This window comes from Halichoerus grypus, chromosome 5 (genome assembly GCF_964656455.1).
Source record: "Halichoerus grypus chromosome 5, mHalGry1.hap1.1, whole genome shotgun sequence".
Taxonomy (NCBI): domain Eukaryota; kingdom Metazoa; phylum Chordata; class Mammalia; order Carnivora; family Phocidae; genus Halichoerus; species Halichoerus grypus.
Window position 1 is genome coordinate 69,294,312 of NC_135716.1, and position 19,745 is coordinate 69,314,056.

The 19,745-nt window shown below is 42.8% G+C and overlaps 1 protein-coding gene across 5 annotated transcripts in view; it reads right to left on the bottom strand.

The window, feature by feature from the left end:
* Positions 1–4,335: 4,335 nt before the first annotated feature.
* CHD7 (chromodomain helicase DNA binding protein 7) overlaps positions 4,336–19,745 on the bottom strand; it is a 187,221-nt gene continuing 171,811 nt past the window's right edge. For 4 of the 5 annotated variants that reach the window (XM_078072358.1, XM_078072355.1, XM_078072354.1 and 1 more), the window contains 12 exons: positions 19,494–19,566; positions 19,278–19,335; positions 18,341–18,569; positions 17,884–18,092; positions 17,089–17,760; positions 15,814–15,974; positions 13,484–13,711; positions 12,815–13,258; positions 9,458–9,679; positions 7,858–7,998; positions 7,549–7,653; positions 4,336–6,323 (listed from right to left, as the gene is read on the bottom strand). In XM_078072358.1, coding sequence (XP_077928484.1) covers positions 5,403–6,323; positions 7,549–7,653; positions 7,858–7,998; positions 9,458–9,679; positions 12,815–13,258; positions 13,484–13,711; positions 15,814–15,974; positions 17,089–17,760; positions 17,884–18,092; positions 18,341–18,569; positions 19,278–19,335; positions 19,494–19,566 — 3,463 coding nt within the window. In that variant the 3' untranslated portion in view covers positions 4,336–5,402. The remainder of the gene's footprint in view (positions 6,324–7,548; positions 7,654–7,857; positions 7,999–9,457; positions 9,680–12,814; positions 13,259–13,483; positions 13,712–15,813; positions 15,975–17,088; positions 17,761–17,883; positions 18,093–18,340; positions 18,570–19,277; positions 19,336–19,493; positions 19,567–19,745) is intronic. The other variant, XM_078072356.1, reaches the window with a different exon arrangement.

Genomic DNA, 19,745 nt, shown 5'->3' on the forward strand with positions numbered 1-19,745 from the left:
CAAGAACATGGACCTACCTCACTGGGGTGTGGTGTGGATTAGCTCACAGGTGCCCTTTAGCAAATGAAAATGCTGAATTCTAAAATGCGAAGAGCTTCCTGACTCCTAAGGAAACATGGTGGAACATGTCGGACAGGATGAATTTTTTGCTTTAAAACAGGACACGTACTCTCCCAACTATGACATTTACAGCCTGCCCAAGCTTTCGATCATCCAGCCAATGTCCAAGGTGAAGTCTCTTGAGCTGCGGCTGACAATGACGAGGTGGTTTGGGGCTGCAAAGGGTGTGAAGCCACCGCAGGACCTGGATCTTGTCACAAGAGAATCAGGTTTCTCTCATTGCAATTTTGAAATCGAGCTTTCAGATCGAGATGGGCATGGGCGTGGGCAACGGACAACGGAGGGAGCCACCTAAAGTACAGCATGAAGTGGTTCCTAAATAGTATTTTGACTTTGGTTTTGTCTTTATTATACATTAGGAACCTATTATGTTGTCCTTTAGCTCTAACTCAAAATTCCCCATGATGTTTAACCCGGAGCCCGGAAAGACCTCGTGAATAAGAAAGGTTCATGGGAAGGAATCTGGTGGGGAGACACCAGAACACTTAAATAACTATCTGTAAGCATTTGGAGGTGGGTTCTGCCACGTTTGTTCAGTTGATGAAAATTTCAACCAGCTTAGGAGCTAAACAAATTATATGAGTCAATGCTTCTGAAGATAAAGATGTCTGATGAAAGAAGACTGTATTTGAAGTTTAATTGTCATTACCCTAGTCTCCGACTTCATTTAAATTACATGGTAAACATTCATTCATTAAGGAGATAGAAATTAAAATTCAACTCTACATTGGTAGATCCAAAGGAAGATCTGCAGATCAACAGACCCATTGGAAGATTAGAGATACACTGCCAACACACATACACAAGGAGTTGTTTTGGTTTTGGTTTAGAGACTCAAGAATAAGAATGGGAGCAAGAGGAAAGTTAAGGAGAAACCTTAAAACATATAAATGACTTAAATCGTCCAAACTACTTTGTAAATCATCATCTTAACCCCCGTCAGAAAAATCTCCAAATTGGGTGACTCTCCCAACAAAAAATTCAATGATGAAATGCTTTTCGCTGAAGGAGTCTTACACTAAATATTCCAGAGGGTAATCTATTCTTCTATTTTGCCAAATGTAGTTTACTTTCCTATAAAACATCTATAAAACTGTGGTAAATCTTATCTGTGCTAAGAAAATACATAAAATTGCTCATTAGAGAGCCCAGTTGAATGAATAAGATATATTCTAACTTTTAAGTGCTTGTTAGTAGAAGTCATTTACATTGTTTTGCTTCCTAATTTAAATTTATTGATGGCTATAGATGCACAGTGATGTTCACCACACGCACACATCACTTCAACAATGCACATACGCTCTTACCGCCCCTATCTACCTGTTAGAAATAATGTCTAAGAACTCTTCCCAAAGATAACTAACAATTTTCACTGAAGAGAGAATTTCGTAACAGAACATGGAAGGAAAATTTTCTGTTCCCAGTATCTTTTCTTGTAACACTAATTGTCCAATTCCTTAAAAAAAAAAAAAAAAAAAAAGCATAGCCAACATTGGTTTCACCTTTGGGTATATTTCAGGAGTAATCCTGAAGTTAATTCAAATTATTCACATAATTTAAACTGGAGGCTCTAGCTCTCTGAAATGTATCCCAAATCCACCCACGGCTTTCCGCCTCTATTTGCACCACTTCCTTGATCCAAGACTACCACAGCAGCTTCCCGACTAGAAGTCCCGGCTCCTCATTACAAGTAATTTTTTTTCATGTTGCAGCCACTGTGATTATTTATTTTAAAAAGATGAATTTAATCACACCGCTTTCCTGCACAAAACCTCCCAAGCACTTTCTACAGCACCTAAAAGGAAATCCAAGCCCTCCAACAGGGCCCTCCTGGTCCCTGCCTCCCTCTTCTTCTAGGTAGAGAGGCTGCCCGAGAAGCCCCGTCTTCCAAGCACACTCTCTAACTCAGGGTCTTTGCACTGGTCTCTTCCCTTTGCCTGGAACATCCTCCAGCCAGATCTTCATCTGGCTCCCGCTTCTCATCACTCAGGCAGTAAGCGGAGCTGCCTCCTCCACTGTGCCCCTCCCTGACCGCCCCATTGCATTATTTAATAGTCTTCCCTGATCTATAAAAGTTTTATGTGTAATCTGCTTATCACCTGTCTCTTTCTACTCGAATGTAAGCTCCATGACAGTAGGGGACTAGTCTGTTTTTGTTTTCATTGTGATATTCTTGCCACTAAATCCGCATCTAGCACATAGCACCCCACAAATGTTTGTTGATGAAAATTACACTGGCTCGGCAGTTAAGTGCCTGGGCTTTGGAGTGGGATCAATCTGGGTTCAAATACCAGCAATTTACTAACTCGGAAGCCTGAGTAAGCTTATCTTTTCCAAAGACTTGATTGCTTTATAAAATGGAAATATTCATGGCACAAGATAAACCCAAATTTAAATGAGGTAACTGGGACTCAAGTTTCCATAGCCAGAGCTCACACTGTTCTACTTGACATAGGCTTTCTCTTAATTCCCAGTCTGAAACTTAAGACCCCTTATGGATTGGGGGGGGGGGGGGTTGTAAAAATAGAGAAGTCCCAAACACTTCACATCATCATGATGTAATAATTGTCTTTCAGAGACCCAACAGAGCCGTATTTTGGGGACCGTAAGTAGTAGATTCTGATGTCAAACTGCCTGAGTTCTGACCCAGCTCCTATCTTTACCGCTGGCCAACTCCCAAACCCCTGTAAGGCTCAGTTTCCCCCAGAAGAAAAAGCACTTCCCTCTCAGAGAAGGGAGATGGGGCAGCGATGCCATGCGAAGCATGTAGCACACCTCAGTACTTTACCGACACTCAGCACACAACGAACACTAGTTATTAAGGGTCAGACTGAATTTAAAATATGTCTTAGGTAAATTCAAGATCTAACATTAAGAATTGATACCATTAGAAGGAAAAAAAAATGCATTTTCCAACATGGAAATCTGAATGACTTTAAAGCCGTGTTAACAAATAAATCCCAGATAACACAGAGCCAGCTGGTGACCCATCTCTCAACTCAGGGTTCCTTCTGGCCACAAGCAACCGATGCCTTTGCTCTTGGCATTTTCTTCTGAAACAGAGAGTCTCGTCGTGTGTTCTATTTACCCAAGGTCATAGGAAAACTTCAGTGCTATAAACTATTTTAGAAAAAGGCCCTTCCCGGACTCATTTTACTAAACATACTCTCCCTACCTAACGTCTTATTTTAAGGCCTAAAAAAAAAAATCTTTGTTTTAAATATTAAAACTCCCTATACTTTGTGCGGATCTAGTCTTCCCCCACCCCCCCACCATGTTCAAAGAGTTCCATTTCAGAAGAATATTCTCTTAAAGGCACTTTTCCCTCCGGTGCACACTACCCATTTGTTAACTTTCAAGAGAGAACAGTAAGGATGGTGGATAAAAGCAACCATAGGGTAACAGGGAGGCTTCGAGTTGTTCCTTTTCCAGAATCAGATGGGTAGATTTTCCATCTTGGGGTAAAAATTAACTGAATCTTACTGTCTACAAGGAATTCAGACAGTCTGTCTTGTAACACATCCGGTGGGGGATGGACTACGTGTGTGTGTGTGTGTGTGTGTGTGTGTGTGTGTGTGTGTGTAGGGCGTGGACAGAGGCAACACACACAGAACAACTCCATCCACATCCCTTCCTCTCCCTTTCCAGCTGCACGGAAATACGGCTTTGTGTTCGGTCAGGTGACATAAAAGGTGAAAACAGTAGCTCTCAAATTATATTTAACCTCAAATATCAGAGGTCACGAAGGGGTGCTCTCATCAGCAGCTCCCCAGCCTGAGCGCGTGCGCACGCGGCGGCTTAAGTGGGCCCCTTTTAATTCCACATGGGTTTTCCACACCGTTTCTGGCATCAAGCACCGGTCCGCGGGACACCGGAGCGCCTTTGTGTCCCTTGCTGACACTCCGGCATTGTGTTTTTCTACCCATTAACCAAGGATAAATGACCTAGATATTCTGCCTATTAAAGCCTCATTTTTCTTTTGCCCTTTTGTTCTTTAGTGTACCACATTATCAGACGCTGCACACATTTTAAAGTATTCTCAGTCTCAGATGCCCTTTTGAGGGAGTAATAGGAGGTTTTTGTGTGTGGTTCTGTGGAGATATCTGGAGTGGAATTATGTGAAGGTAATTTAAGGTTTTTCTTCCTGTCTAGTCCGAAGACAATCAGTTTAACGTATTACTAACAGCTAATCTAGCATAAGAGGATATATCAAGAAACTGTACAAAGGCCAGAATGCTGTATTTGCATCTATTGCGAATACAAAAAATAGAGTGAACACCAGTTCCCCTACATACTACATTCTATAATTACATCTCTGCATATCATGGGTCACTTTTATTAAAAGCATCATTACTACAGTTGGCAGCAATTTACATTTTATCTTACATGATAGCAGTTTTCAAAGAAAAAAATAAAAGGACATCACAACAAAGAAAAACAATACATTTACAAAGTCATGTCTGTAAACTTCAAGGCTAGTTTAGAGCTGAGGTAATGCTGTTTTAGCTTTGTGGCTAAAGTAACAAAGTCCTTTAATTTAAAAAAGGTACCTGATTCTCTCTTCTCTCACTCTTTATTTATTCACCTATTTATTTTGCTTATACCAGTGCATTACAAGACCACGAGACAATGGAACTGTAGTTCTGTCTGGCAAGAACCCTCCCGGTAGGTTAATTTCCAAAGGGACCCTTCACATTCAACAGCTGCCTTATTATTGCTGCGCCTCGGGACAGAGACGTTCACACTAACGTGGGGATTGTCAGAGTGTATGGATGTGTGTGGACGCGCAAGTGTGGGAACCCCCATACGGTCAAAAGGGAAACCAATGAGCAAGTATGATATGTACGGTAAATTTCATCTTGACCTTCACAGCAAAAAAATTAAAATTAAAAAATTAAATATATAACTTCATACTTCCTTTGAGCAGCACTTCCTTCCATTAGTGCCACTCAGTTACAAATTGCTCTTTATTATAATACCGATGGTACCAAAAGGAAAAAAAAAAAAAGCAGAGCATTATGTAAGTTTCCTTAAAAAGACATGACCCCCTCTCAGATTTCACCTCCCCTGGGGATAATAAATAGTGCCCCGCACAATACTCAATGACCGAGATACCTTTTGACACACCTGTATAACATGACTTGGACTCTTTTTTTTCTTTTTTTGCTACACTATGTTACAGAACAGCTTATAAAACTAGGTATGAACATTAACTGTGAGTGTAAACAGTAGGACTACCACTTGTCAAAAGTTTTAAACACTTGAACTGGAACTGGTACTGGTTATTCATCATTTTCATTGTTTTCTAGTTCGTCCCCCCCGTCAAGCGAGTCCAGCTCTTCACCCTGTGCTATTTCGTCTTCGAAGATGGAGGACTCCGCAGTCTTGTCCAGGTTCTCCTCGGCGTCGCTACCTTCCAGGTGCTCCTCCTCCTGGAAGGTGGCCCCCTCGGCCTTGCCGGGGGCCTTTTCTTCGCCGGCACCCACGGCGTTCTGGAGTCCTGCTAACGCGGGGAACCCAGGCAGTGTCAATCCCCCCAGTCCCGGAGGTAGAAACATGGATGGGTAGAAGAGGCCTGGCGCCATGGTGGACAGGAGGAAGGGGTTGAAGGCGAGCGGGTTGGAGGGCAATCCGGCCGGGGCAGTAGCAGCACCAACAGATCCATTCGCAGAGTCAGTAGCCGAAACAGCGTCTGTGCTTTTCTCGGAGTCTTTGTTCTCGTCCTCATTCTCGTTGCCTTTCTCCTCGGCTTTGGAAGTGCCGTCTTCCGGCTCTCCCGGGCCCGAAGCAGCCGAGGCGTTGCCAGCAGCGGCGGCGGAGAGGGGGCTGTTGAGCAGCCCGCCCAGGCCGAACACGTTGGGCAGGCCCGCCATGCCCGGCAGCATCAGCGGCAGCACGGCCGCGGGGTTCTTGGCGTCGCCTCCGGCGGCGGCCGCCGTGGCCAGTCCCGGAGGGAAGCCCATGAGCCCCGCCAGCTGCAGAGACTGCAGGTTCTGGAGGTTCTGAAGGCTTGTGAGGTCCATTCCAGCAAACAGGCTGTTCACCAACAGAGGGTTGATGCCTGACGTGGAGGCCGCCGCTGCGGCGGCCGCCGCCGCCCGGGCGATCTCGCTCTTGGGCCTTCGTCCTCGCCTGCTCGCTCCTTCCCCCCGCACCACGGGGCCGGTGAGCAGGCGGTCAAACATGGACTCGGGAACAAAACCCTGCAGCAAACGGACAGGACAAACAGTGGCTATAAATGCGGCTGGCCAAAACTTAATTTCCGGGCGGGCCCTCGTGACGCACTGAAAACAGACGTTCTGGATGCAAGTACATCAGCAACTTTTTCCCTTCTAAATTAAGCGTGCTGGCCAGACTTAGGAAAGCAAAACTTCTATATTTTAGCACCACGTGAACTCACTGTATTATGCAGAATTGCAGAAAAACTGTTACAGGCTACTCTACCGGTGAGGAAGAGATGTCAAATTATCAGCATCCGTAACTAACTCGAGAAATAATACATCACGAGCAAGTTGAAAAGTATGTGGAACGTTAACTAAAATTACATCTTAATATCTACCCTGGAGAGGCAAAAACTATGATCACCCCAAAACAAATGTTTTTAGCAGCTGTACTCCTATTTGCCCAAGTCTGGAAACCACCCAGCTGTCCTTCTCTGGGTGATGGATAACCACACACAGGGGCACGCACATGCACTGGAGGGACGCTCAGCAGTAAGAAGGAACAAACTGCTGACACGTGCAACCTACTTGGATAAATCTCAATATGAAGTCATCTTAAAAAGGTTATAGCATTTATGCTTCTGCTTATAGGACGTCCTCAAAAAGACAAAACTTGGGATGCAGAACAGATCAGCAGCTGCCAGGGGCCAGGGGTGGGGGTGGGGGAGAGTAATACAAGGGAACTCAGAAGTGGGGAAAGGTGATGGACCCGTCTGTATTTTGGTTGTGGTGGTGGTTCAAGAAATTACATGTGTTAAGACTGATAGAACTGTACACAAAAGAAAAATAAGTAATCTTATTGTATACTTTTAAAAAAATAAACAAGAAGAAATCAAGACACTGACAAATTAATCTTAAAAAGACGTTAAAGAGGAAAAAAATTTCAGGCAAAACTGCTGTATGCTTTATAAAAAAAATAATAATCTTAATGATCTCAACCACCATGAATTCCATCCCACAGGTGGGCTCTTAACGAGATTATGAACGTATATTTCTATACAATCCTTTAAAATCAGAGCCGTCCAATGAATCCACTTTGGATTAATGATGTACTCATATAAGAAATGAGGATGTATTACACGTCAATTCCTTTAAGCTAAAGATAAGTTATAATTGAATAATCCATGGTCAACAGAAAAGAAAGAAAGGCTCAGGACAACGGTTTTGTATAAACACCTGTCCTGACAGAAGTGTGGCATGTACTTACAGACTGCTTCACTATCTCAGTCCAGTCCGGAGCAACTGCAAATTCAGGGTTCTCTTCCAGCCACCTGGGCAGGTCCTTCATTGGAGGCGCCATAGCTCCACCCATCTGGGGAGAGAGGCACTTAGAAAATGATCTAAAAGCACATACATTCCCCCCTGCCCCCCGCCCCACCTATATATACACACACGTATCATATACAGATATCCTGGAAAAACATGATTGTTTTTCCTTAAAAAGATGTCAGGATAAAATGCTTCTTTCTGGGGTAAGAAATCACATGGAGATCAATTCCCTTTCCCAAACGTTCACCTTCTTTCCATTTCGTTTATTGACAACAGGCACCCTTTCTTCTCCTGTCAAAGTGTTTATATCCAATTTATTAGGGTTTCGACATCTATGTCGTTTCTGTTTCGGTTTCTGAAATGAGGAAAACAGCACATCCGCGTTCTTCTGCAAAAAAACCCAAGATATGTATTTAGTAAAATGGTATTTAGTAATTATTCTTTCCTGCATAATTGACAAAGAGAACATAGTCTTTTTTTTTTCCCCCAAGTAATCTCTACACCCAACGTGGGGCTCGAACTCACGACCCAGAGATCCAGAGTCACACACTCCACTGACTGAGCCAGCCAGGCACCCTCAGTCAAGCCATTTTTAACTACTATACAAGTTTCAGCAATCATTTTAGTTATTAGAAACCATACTTTCCTTTAAAAGGAAAAACTCCTATTTTTCTCTTTGTACATTAAGGAACTAAATGATCATGTAAGCTGAGAATTCGCTTTTCCCTTTGTCTACCAATAACCCCACTTAAAGTCTTTTCTTCCAATGTTTAACAAAGTCACGGTATTTTTATTTTTTTATCTTTCTTAACCAAGTCATGGTATTTTTATTTATTTATTTATTTATTTTCAAGTCATGGTATTTTTAAAGGAAACTTTCTCAAGTACCTTTGCTAATTTCTACTGTGACTTGGACAAACACAGAGATGACGTCACGTCTATGACAGACTGTACCTGAGAGGCAACCCAAGGGGTAAAAAGACCTGTGCAGGAGGGGGCGTTCTGAGCAGCAAGGACTCAACTCAAGCTGAACTCAACAAAATAAAATGTGAAATCCTACACTTAAGGTGTTTATTATTTTTTTTAAAGGTATATATTTATTTAGTTGACAGAGAGAGCGCGCGCACAAGCAGGGGAGAGGGAGAGAGAGAGAGAGGGAGGGAGGGAGATGCAGACTCTCTGTTGAGCAGGGAGCCCTACTCAGGACTCGATCCCAGGACCCTGGCATCACGACCTGAGCCGAAAGCAGACGCTTCACCGACTGAGCCACTCAGGTGCCCCCTATACTTAAGTTTTTAAAAAACCAGTCACTAAGCATATAGGGAGTAAAAGATTTGCATGGCCAGCTAGCAAGCAGTTTATGTGACAAATCATCTGGAGATACCATTTAATGTAAGGCATAAGTATTAGTTGTTTAAAAAAAAAAAAAGGCTAATGAAGTCCTGGGCTGTATTAGCTAGTCAAATTTCTGCAAGTAACAGCTTCATAGTATTCTGTGTTGGTCAGACCTGGTCTGGAGGCCAATTAAAGTGCATTCATGAGTGTCATCCCCATGAGACCACCTGAAAACCAGGCCATGTAAAGAATAACTGAAGAAATCTTGTCTATTTGGTGGAAGGAGAAAGTAAGAAAGTGCGTAACAGGCGTCTTCAAATAACTACGAGGTTGCCCGTCAGCCCTGAAGCTGGTTACTCTAACGTAAAATACACAGCGACAGAAACTGAAAACGTTCGCGATGGGGAGACACTCAAGCAAAGGCGGAGGGACCAGGGATCTCTATGTTGTACAGGCGAATTGCGAGGGCTGTCCTCGCAGGACTCCTCCCGACTAAACTCTGTAGTACTTACTGGTACATAACTTGGCATATCAACAGTGTAAGTAGGATGCAGCTTCAGCCATTCAACTAAATCCTTATTTTTAGGAGCGTCCTCCCCCACCAGCCTAGTCCCGTCTTCAAGATTTATCACAGGGATCCGCGTGTCTGGGTCCAGCTGTCCAGGAGAAGGAATGTTTCTTGTAGGTGGGGTCTCTATATCTTCTTCAAAAGCTTTGGTCACCTCAGCATCCTCCTGCAGAAAGTTGACAGGGGTCTCAATTCTTCTCTTATGAAGAGAGATTCCAAAAATGTCTTATCTCAAGAAAACCCTATCCTAGCATAATGGATCTTTGACCAAAAAGGGAAAAAAGTTACTTGAAACAATGTCGTTTTGGAACAGCTATTAAATTAGAAGATGAAACTTTAATATCCTTCTCCACACTGTAGAATTAGTAATTAGGTAGGAAATTCACAATCCATCAATGCTCCATGTTTGAGATCTTAAGCCAGTCACTAGGGCATGGGCAGTGTAGTCTGAGCTTCGCATGCATGAAAGATAGCCTCTTAATCTCTCTTGGGGCTCTTAGGAAAACATCATTAAAGAAATTATAATTAAAGGAATGTTCCCACAGGCCAACTTGTACACAGCACTCTCTGAACCACACAATTTTATCGGGAGTACATTTTGCGGCAGGTCCGTGTGGCAACCCTGAAAATACCACGTCTATCTGAAGTCCAGACTCTACCATGGTCCAGCCAGTGGCCCTCACATTGTTACTCCAACCTCCAGACATCTTTTATGGCAGCCCATCTGTCCATTCCTACTGCTCCGACTTTGGTTCAGGCCTTTATCACCGCCCCCGCCCCACATCACTGCGGTGTTCTAAATGGTCTCCCTGATTCTAGTTCCACCCTTCTTGACTCTGACTTCCCCACTGCTGTATCAGAGTCAGGTTTCTAAAATGCATTCTTCCTAGGTCAAAACAAAATAAACTGTTTTGATAACTGAATTCCCCTCACCTTCAGGATAAAATCCAAGTTCTTTAAGATGGCAATCAAGGCCCTCCCTGATTTATATCCTACCTTGTATCCGAGCCCACTTCTGTTGAACCTCACCTCCTCATCAGATTCCCCTGCTGCCAATGACTTTCAGTTCATCAAACATGGAAGGCTCCCTCAGTCCCTTTGCACGTTCTCCCTGCAACCTCTTCAAATGACCAACTCCTACACAATCTTCAAAACAACCAAAGTATGGCCATGTCTAAGGAAACTTCCTCATCTTTGTCTCCCCATATCCTCTTCCCTCCATTCCCATTCTTCCTTTGGGCATACGAAGTATTCCAGGCATGCCTCACAGCTATGATACATTGCTATTTGTCACTCATCTTCAACACTGAGTTCTCCAGTGCAAGCACTTGTTAGGCCCTTATTCTTCACATCCCTGTACTTGGGGGTGGGAGTGGGGGTGGGGCCAGCACACAAAGGGACGACTTCCACCATGTTGCTGAGTGTATGATGACTGCATCCTTATTTTTCATGGCAACGCAAAACGGTCTCCAGTCTGAGTACTGACATAATACAAGATTTTAGGATTTTTCTTATTCCATACGAGTAACATTGCTGACCTTTATACCTCTTCACTATTTCGTTTATCTACAGATTAATCAGCATTTTCCTTGTATTGTATGTGTAGGCACATAACTATCCACAATACCAACTGAGTAATCCTTAAATTCTAACATCTGACAGTAAAACAAACAAAAACTTAAAAATACATCCACTAACATCTATTAGGAGTTTTGGGCTGGGTTGCTTATGTGACTTTAGAAAAAGAGAAACATTAGTAAGTTCTTCAGGATGACTTAAAATGTGTGAAATGAATAAAGTCAGCCTGAAGTTTAACACAGGATATATAATTACAATAGGAAAATAGCACCTGGCTCACACTGTTAATTCCTGATGGCCTGGACCACAGACAAATATGTGCTGTGATTCAAATATGAAACCCAAGAGTAAACAAAGGCATGAGATGCAGAAACTGACTAACTTGTTGATGCTTATGGAGGAAGGAATTTCAGGGAACAAAATCTATCAAAGCGGTCTGATGTGTTTTGGTGGTTTCAAGTGTGGAGGCTAATCACTAGTGATACAACAATGGGGACCACACACCTAGAAATGGCATTTTTAACTTACAGAATAAGCAGTTACAGCTGATCCACCATGAGGTGTATTTTTGTAAGATTCTAAAAGGAATCATATGCTCAACAAAAACGACCGTTATTATGATTGATGCATGGTAACGAATTTTGAAAATTAACTTTTAATCACCCAGATGCTTCTGTTTCAATCAGTTCCCACCACAGGGCAAATTCCAGTGAATGCCATTTTGTCATTTCTAAACTTTAACTCAACCACCCCTTTTACTACCCTTATTTAAGTTATTAAACTTACTGGAGATTTCAAGAAATAGAAAATAAGCAATAAGACTAGGGATGGAAAAAGTAAAAAATATCAAAACAAACGTCTCCCTCCTCTCAGTTTCAAATTTCACCGTTTCCCAAACTGTGATCTGCAGGGAAAGGGCCCATCGTTCCTGGAGCGCTGGCTGCTCGTGCACAAACAAGCTCCAGCACCATTATGCTGACTCGGGTTCCAAATCGATAAGGCTGAAGATACCCAGTACCATGTGTCCTTTAAAAAGGGACCACATGTAGTCAGGTTCTTTGGGGGTAAAACCCTTGTCATTATGTAGGCAGCGCATTTTTAGGTGGCATGGTTGAAGAAGATTAAGGAAGATAGTTATTTTGATTACACTGCACTCATGTCCTTTAAATTGAAAAAGAAAATGTCAAAATCCATAGGCACATACATTTCATACAAACCTAAACTAGCCCAGATCTTTATTCAGTTGAGATTTTAAAAACAGCTACAGTTATGGAGGTAGTTAGCAATCACTAGCTTTGTATATGAACACAAACCTTAAGTCTGAAACTAAACATTTATACTAATCTAATAAATGCCAGGCTCCAAACAACATTATTTTTAAGAGCAGAAGCTTTTTCCGCCTCAGGAGCTCAGAGATAACAATTATAGGCTCAGAAGAACATGTTTTTGTTTTGGGCTAGTCTTCCGAGAGTAATCAATATATCAGTATCTTGGGAGGAATAAATCCTCAAACTACATTTGGTTCAGGCCGAGTGATCGGTATCAGCGCTCAACACAATTTTTCAGCTCCGAACCATGACTGTTCACTGTGGTCCTATCTCTTTAGCGGAAGAGGCCGGCTTTCATGCCCTGTCACTGAGGGTCACAGGCCAGTGTCGTCAGAATGGCAGGGCTCTGGCTGCCACCATGGACACACACAATGCAAGTGGGCTCCTGAACTTACTGCACTCAATGACGTCCGTTTGTGGCTCATGAAAAGCAGATCGAGACCCTCCACGTTTTTCCTCCTTCCCCGCCTCCTCTTCATGGGAGGCTCTCCATCCACCAGGGAGCCATTAAGCAGATGCCTCGTGGGTGTGCGTGACAGGCCTGCCTGGAGCAGCTCCATTTGAGTCTTAAAGGCATCGGACACCGGTGTCGAGACATTAGGCAAGATAAACTTTGAAGTAAGAGATGAAAAATTTGAGGTAGAGCTTGCTGCCTCTCTTGAGGCCTTTGATAAGTCTACAACTTTTTCTTGTCCATTTTCTGAGACCACCTGAGACTCCCGCAGCTGGGCAACCATTTCCATGAGGTTCCGCCGCTTGGCTGCTCTTTCGGCCTCGATTTCAATTTTTCTCCTCCTCCTCCTCCGCTGGCGAGGGACAGAGAGGTTTAGGGCGTCTTCCTATTGAAAAATCCCAATAAAATAATGAGCCCAAACTGTATCTGCCATACGGGCTGGATTTCAGAAAGAAAGAACAAGAAGCTTCAGGAATTAAACATTCATAATGGCTGAAGAGAGCTGAGGAAACGGCAGCCATCTTAATTCCAAGGAGGACCAGTGAGCCGCGAGCTCCCAGACTGAGTGACGGTTTAGCGCGCTTGCCTTTAAACAGCACAGCAAACGTACCTTTGACAACTGAGGAGAGGTCGTGAGGTCCTCGCTCCCACTGATGCTAGCTTGGCCGACCATGGAGAGCTCGGCAAAGCTCCTCTTCTGCAGGGGGCTGTCCATGGTGGGTGGCGTGTAACCAGGGATGAGGCCCTGGAAATCAAACATCTGGCGCCTGTTTACCGGCCATTTGCCCTTCAGCACTGCCTCACAGATGTTGTCTAATCGGTTTATCATTACTCGGTCCTGGAGGGAGAAGAAAAGTCACACGGAACTGTAATAAAGACATGGTGAAAATTACCAGATAAATATTTCCATCAAGATGCTAAAGAGCAGAAGAGGTTTAAAAGTTGATCCGTGGGCAAAGAGTGAAAAGAAAACAAAAAAAAACAAGCGAGTAAATAAACAAAATCTGCAAAAACTGCTCTGCTCTGGTGGAAGGTCCTAAAGGTGGCCCCAACACAGAAAACCTAATCTTTTTCTAATTTAAACACTGGATCACATAAACCAGGAAACATTACATAGCCACCTCTGAAATACTTCAAAAGTTAAAGAACTGTCGGTGAACACCGGCAGACAACAATGGAACCCTGCGTTTAGCTTCCGGACGCTCTGGTGCTTCAGACCCACTGGCTGGATCGCGGTCTGTCCCAGGAAGTGGGACATCATTAGCGTCACTATTAATAAAGTTCAGCATTACGAAATGGGCACTAACCTAGGAACACCTAATGAATGTCAATTTGCATTCCCCACCTATTATCACTTCAAATTTCATTGAAGCGTGTACATTAAAAATTTCTAATTACAGCTCTTAGGCCCAGTTTCCATAGATTAAAAGTGTCTGCTACAATAGACCTTTTGACTGATCTGGGAAACTCCCTTCTATACTCAATAAGGGAGATCAGCATAACAGGGTATATAGAGAAAAAAAGGTCTTTAAGAATACACTCTGCAGCTAAAAATTTCACATTGTTTCTTACACAACTAATACTATTGAAGAGCAGCCTGGGGATGAATCAACTGAAGCTTGTTTTTGTGTTGTTTGTTTTAAACCAGACAGCCCTGTTATGGTGATTGGGATGATTATGTCCCCACCCTGAAAAACAGACCCTCATTACACACGGATTTATTATAAAATTACACTAGTTAGCCAAAAATTTCCATTTGGCTTCTGGGTACAGATAACTACATTCAGAATTATTTCATAATGTATTGGAGCAAATGGGCCCATAGCCCAACCTCTCCTGACTTGAGAAGACGATAGGTTTCCGAACCTGGGAAGATGTCTTAAATCTGGAAGCTCTGTTTTAGATTTAAAAAAAATTAAAACACACATTTTAAAAAGTCCACACATTTTCTCTTGTGCACTGTTGGTGGGATTGTAAGTGGTGTAATTGCTACAGAAAACAGTATGGAGGCTCCTCAAAAAATTAAAAATAGAATCACCATGTGATATATATCCAAAAGAATTGAAAGCAGGATCTCAAAGACATGTTAGTAACCCATGTCCACAGTAGCACTATAACAAGCCAAGGCGGGGAAGGAACTCAAATGTCCCAAGGACAGATGAATGGATAAGGGAAATGTGATATATACATACAATGGAATACTATTCAGCCTTAAAAAGGAAGGAAAGCCCGTCACATGCTACCATATGGATAAAACCTTGAAGATAAGCTGAAAATAAGTGAAATAAGTGAGTCCCAAAAGGGCAAATATTGCAAGATTCCATATATACAATGAGGTATCTACAAATAATCAAATTCACAGAAACAGAAAGCAGAGTAGTGGTGGCCGGAGGCTGAGGGGAGAGGAGAGGGAGTTGTTCAATAGGTATAAAGTTTCAGTCATGCTAGACAAAAAAGTTCTGGAGATCTGTTTTACAATAATACGAATGTATTTAAAACTACTGAACTATACACTTAAAATTGGTTAAGATCATAAATTTCATGTTACGTGGTTTTTACAATAGAAAAAAATTAAAAAGAAAGAAAGAAAGAAAGAAAAAGAGAAAAAGAAAGAGCTCCACACATTTCCTTCTGCTAAAAGGTGAGTCTATGGAAACAACAATCCATATACTGTAATGGACAATGTGATTAATTACCAACCTAAAAAACTTGAAGGAGCCAAAGAGCCATACAAAGCGTTCTACTTCCTATCGTTCCTTCATGTTACCTTTCCTATCCTATTACAAAAGTACTGCACAGATTTTAAAACATGACAAAAATCTAGTCTTCTTACACTGTCAAAGTTTACCTTAAAATTAGCTGAAAAAATTAAACTAGAATGATTTCCTGTACCCCACTCTTTTTTGGTCCACAAAACAAAATTACAAAAAACCCACCAACCTTAGGCCAAAATGAGAAGGCAAATGTTCTTTCATGAAGGAGCTGAGCTACTGAAGGGTCTCCATCCTCCATGTAGAACCCATCTCGGGTTTCATCCCTAGCGGTGCTCATGGAAGCATTGCTTTCCTCATCAAAATTCTTCCCTCTGGAGACAGTTCCTGCTGAGAAATGAGTTAAAGTGCATTACTCACAACAGAGTATCACTGGAAAAGAAGTTTAGAGAGGACACGGTAAAAATTTGAATATCAACCAGCTCCATTTTACTGAGAACCTACTATATGGCCAGGATGGCATTTGGCATCTTACAATCTTGTTGTTTAAAGCTGGTGATGGCCCCTTCATACAGATGGTGTTATTCTCATTTTATGGATGAAGCAGCAGATGGGCTTAGGTAGGTGACATCACCAGATATCTGACGTTGAGCATGTACATCTCAGAGGAGGCGGAATGACAACCAAGTCTCTGACTCAAGAGCCTCGCCACACAACGTTCCTCCACACAGGAGAGAGGGCTAACGACTGGCCGGAGTACCAAGCCCCAGCTCCAGCGGAACAGTACAAGAGGAGGCTTTATTTCTACTCTGTGTCGGGAACAGCAACCTAACTGCGACTTACAAAGACAACTGGTTATTTTCAGATTCTGCTTCTACTTTTACTTCGGACTTAAAACGAAAATTAAGCATCATTTGTTTTAAAATAATTACCAGTATTGATTCAGTGAATGACTCTTCTCCTTCACATTTAATTGACAAATTAAAATCACTTGGAATTCTTAATACACTGCTACTATAAAGTTAACCCCTAATTTTTTTTTTTTTAAGATTTTATTTATTTGTCAGAGAGAGACACAGTGAGAGAGGGAACACAAGCCAGGGGGCAGTGGGAGAGGGAGAAGCTGGCTCCCCGCTGAGCAGGGAGCCCGATGCGGGTCTCGATCCCAGGACCCTGGGATCATGACCTGAGCCGAAGGCACAGACGCTTAACCGACTGAGACACCCAGGTACTGGAAGGTAACCCCTATTCTTAATTCGGAAATTGTTAACGTGCCCATAACCCTCTTCTGAGAGCTTAAGTTGTTCAAAATTCCGTGTTTACATGGGGTATGGGAGCAAAACATACACCTGAGCATAACCTGAAATTACCCATTCACAGAAGAAAATGTACACTAATTACCCTTAAAAAATAAACAAAAGCCCCTGTCACGTGACAGGAAAACATGGCCTGTAACAGCCGCTGCGGTGGAATGGGGAGAGAGGCCCGGATGGTGCGGCATTACCTTCAGGCTGGGAAGATTCCTCTGACTTATCATCATCCTCCAGCTTTTCTTCCTCGTCCTCTTCAGAACCTTTTTCTGAAATAGACTTGGGCCCTGTATCTGCACTGACCTCCATCCCTTTCAGTTCACTTTTTACAGAGCTGGCCTCGGCCTCACATCCCTGCTTACTGTCCTTCTCCCCGCCGTCGGTCTCTTCCTCCTCTTCCTTCCCCTCAGCTTTCTCTTGGGCGGCCGCGCTTCCAGACTCTTCCGCTTTGCCTTCACTTTGTCCTGTCGCCTTCTCTTCCTGAACGTGAGCAGATGAGAGGACGGCAGGAGTCTGGCCAAATCCAATGGCCAGTGGGGTCAGGGAGGGCATGTTCCCTGCCCCTCTGTTCTGAGCAAAGTTTTTGTGTGCATCCAAGAAAGATAACTCGGGGTCGTTGAGGATGTGATAATCCGTCCGACTGACCCCGTGTTTAGCAGCACCAACCAGCAAGTCCCGGTCATGCCTCCCACATTCCCACCACTCCGGCAGATCCAAACTCGGCTGGCAGAGCTTCAGCCTCTCTCCCAGCTGAGGGTGATGAAGAACCTGCTCACGTATTTTCCGCAGCAGCTCAATGCGGTAGAGAGTTCTAGAGGCACGCTCTTCTGTGATTGGCTCGATCATGGAGGAGAGGTCAGGTGGTTCTGTAACATGAAAACAATTGTATTCACTTGGGAAAACCCTAAGTATGCTCTCAATTGCTCACGCTCTATTTTGCACTGTACTGGGCCTTTTACTATAGAACTTTTGTTACAAAGAGAACCTACCATCATCTGGCTTAGCAGGCATTCGACACACTCGCCTACACATGGCCACAAAACAACTGAAGTATTTCTCCAAACTCTCATCAGACTTTTTGTCAAGTCTGGCAAAGGCTCGAAACTGGTTCCAGTCAAACTGCTGTTTCATGGGGTCGAAAATAACTCCAAAAGTAGATACCACACGGTAAAAATCAGCCTCTTCTCTTCTTGTCCACCTATGAGCAAGAAGACATTAGCTTGAACTGTACTTGAGTAAACAGGCATAAAGCTTATTCATTCTTATCCTCTCTTCCCCTAAACTTAACGCACGGTACTTATTCTGGGGGCAAGACACAGGGGGCTTTGATGTCCTGAGGCTTTCTTTGATCACTGTCTGGGACGTGATGCCTGCCTCTCACCGGCTGAGAGGGGCAGAGGAGAGAGGCCTGTCCCAGGAGCTGAGGAAAACCCTGAAGAAACTCACTTTTGCCGTTTCTCGGATATTATAGCTTCCCTTTCTGCTTCTAGCGCTCTCACTTCCTCCCGGGGCCGCCGCCTCCGCCGGTCAGTCTTCATGAGAGCCTCTTGCCTCATTTGCTGCCTTTTATAGCTGCGCTGATAGGCAGTAATGAGCCGGCGCAGACGGGTAGTCAGGGTTGAGGTGTTGGGCCAGTAGAGTTGGCCTAACTCAGCAGCACTCTCACTGGGCTTGCCTGGGGAAGCGGAAAAAAGATTTCTGAAATGTGTAGCTGTGATCTTGCAATACACAGGATTTTCCATCAAAACAAGATGACTCATTAACATTCAAGTGACAGTGTGGGAAAGGGCATCTCAGTGCTCTCATTTTTAAAATATAAATAAAGGATAATATTAGTATGAAACTTATAAACAGTTTTCTTTTTTTAACTCCTTAGCGGGAAGAAGCAAGTTTACTTATCAGTTTTATGTAAAGAAACCTAGAAACCTACTTTATGCCATGAACTACAATATAAGGATGCTCTCCCGTAATGTACTTAGAATAATAATCTTGAGCACAAAACATAATCACATAATTGGTAGCTAATTATTTGACATTAGGGAAAAGGTCAGCATTCTATAAACCTGCAATATTTCAGATACCTAGCAAACGCCCTACTCCCGCGAGATATATTTCTAAAGATGCTTAAAAGTTTCCACCTACTGGTATATAAATATATACAAATTATCTTAATCCAAAAAGTAGTTATTTCATCAAAGAAATTCAATGTAATGAAAAACCCACAATAAACAAGACTTAAAATTATTCACAAAAGGAATGAGTCAGTATAGAAGAAATAACATTTGAAGATCCCATCATCATAAAGAAGCAAAAGTGCAGGTACATGAATAATGTCTGCACAGCACACATTTGCTCTGCTCCGTGGGCTCCGATGGAGCCTTACCTGTGGCGCGTATTTCCATGGATTCCTCTTTATCTTCTGGAGGAGAATTTGCAAATTCCTTGAAAGCAAAGCAAGAAACAAAATTATTTTAATTTGGGGTTTCACTTTGCTTTATCTTTTTAAAGAAAGGGCCATTATCTATAAAGTTTAACAAGTCTTATATGGGCATATGATATTTTAATGGTGCTGTAAAAGTCAATATACTCAAGTTCTTACATCTATCTCATCCTTGAATGGCGTCCTGGTTGGTTTATATTCTGGGTCTTCATCTTCTCTATCAAATTCTCCCCTATATTAAAGTTGTAAAAAAAAAAAAAAAGTTTAAATTGTACAGATAAGCAAGAGACTGGAGGGGGTGGGGTGCTTGGGGATGACTAATCCTCTGCCTGATGCTACTTTTAATTCTGGGTTTGACATCAAAGGCAACCCGATCAGTATTTAAATCGTGCAGCCATGGGGGAAGAGGCA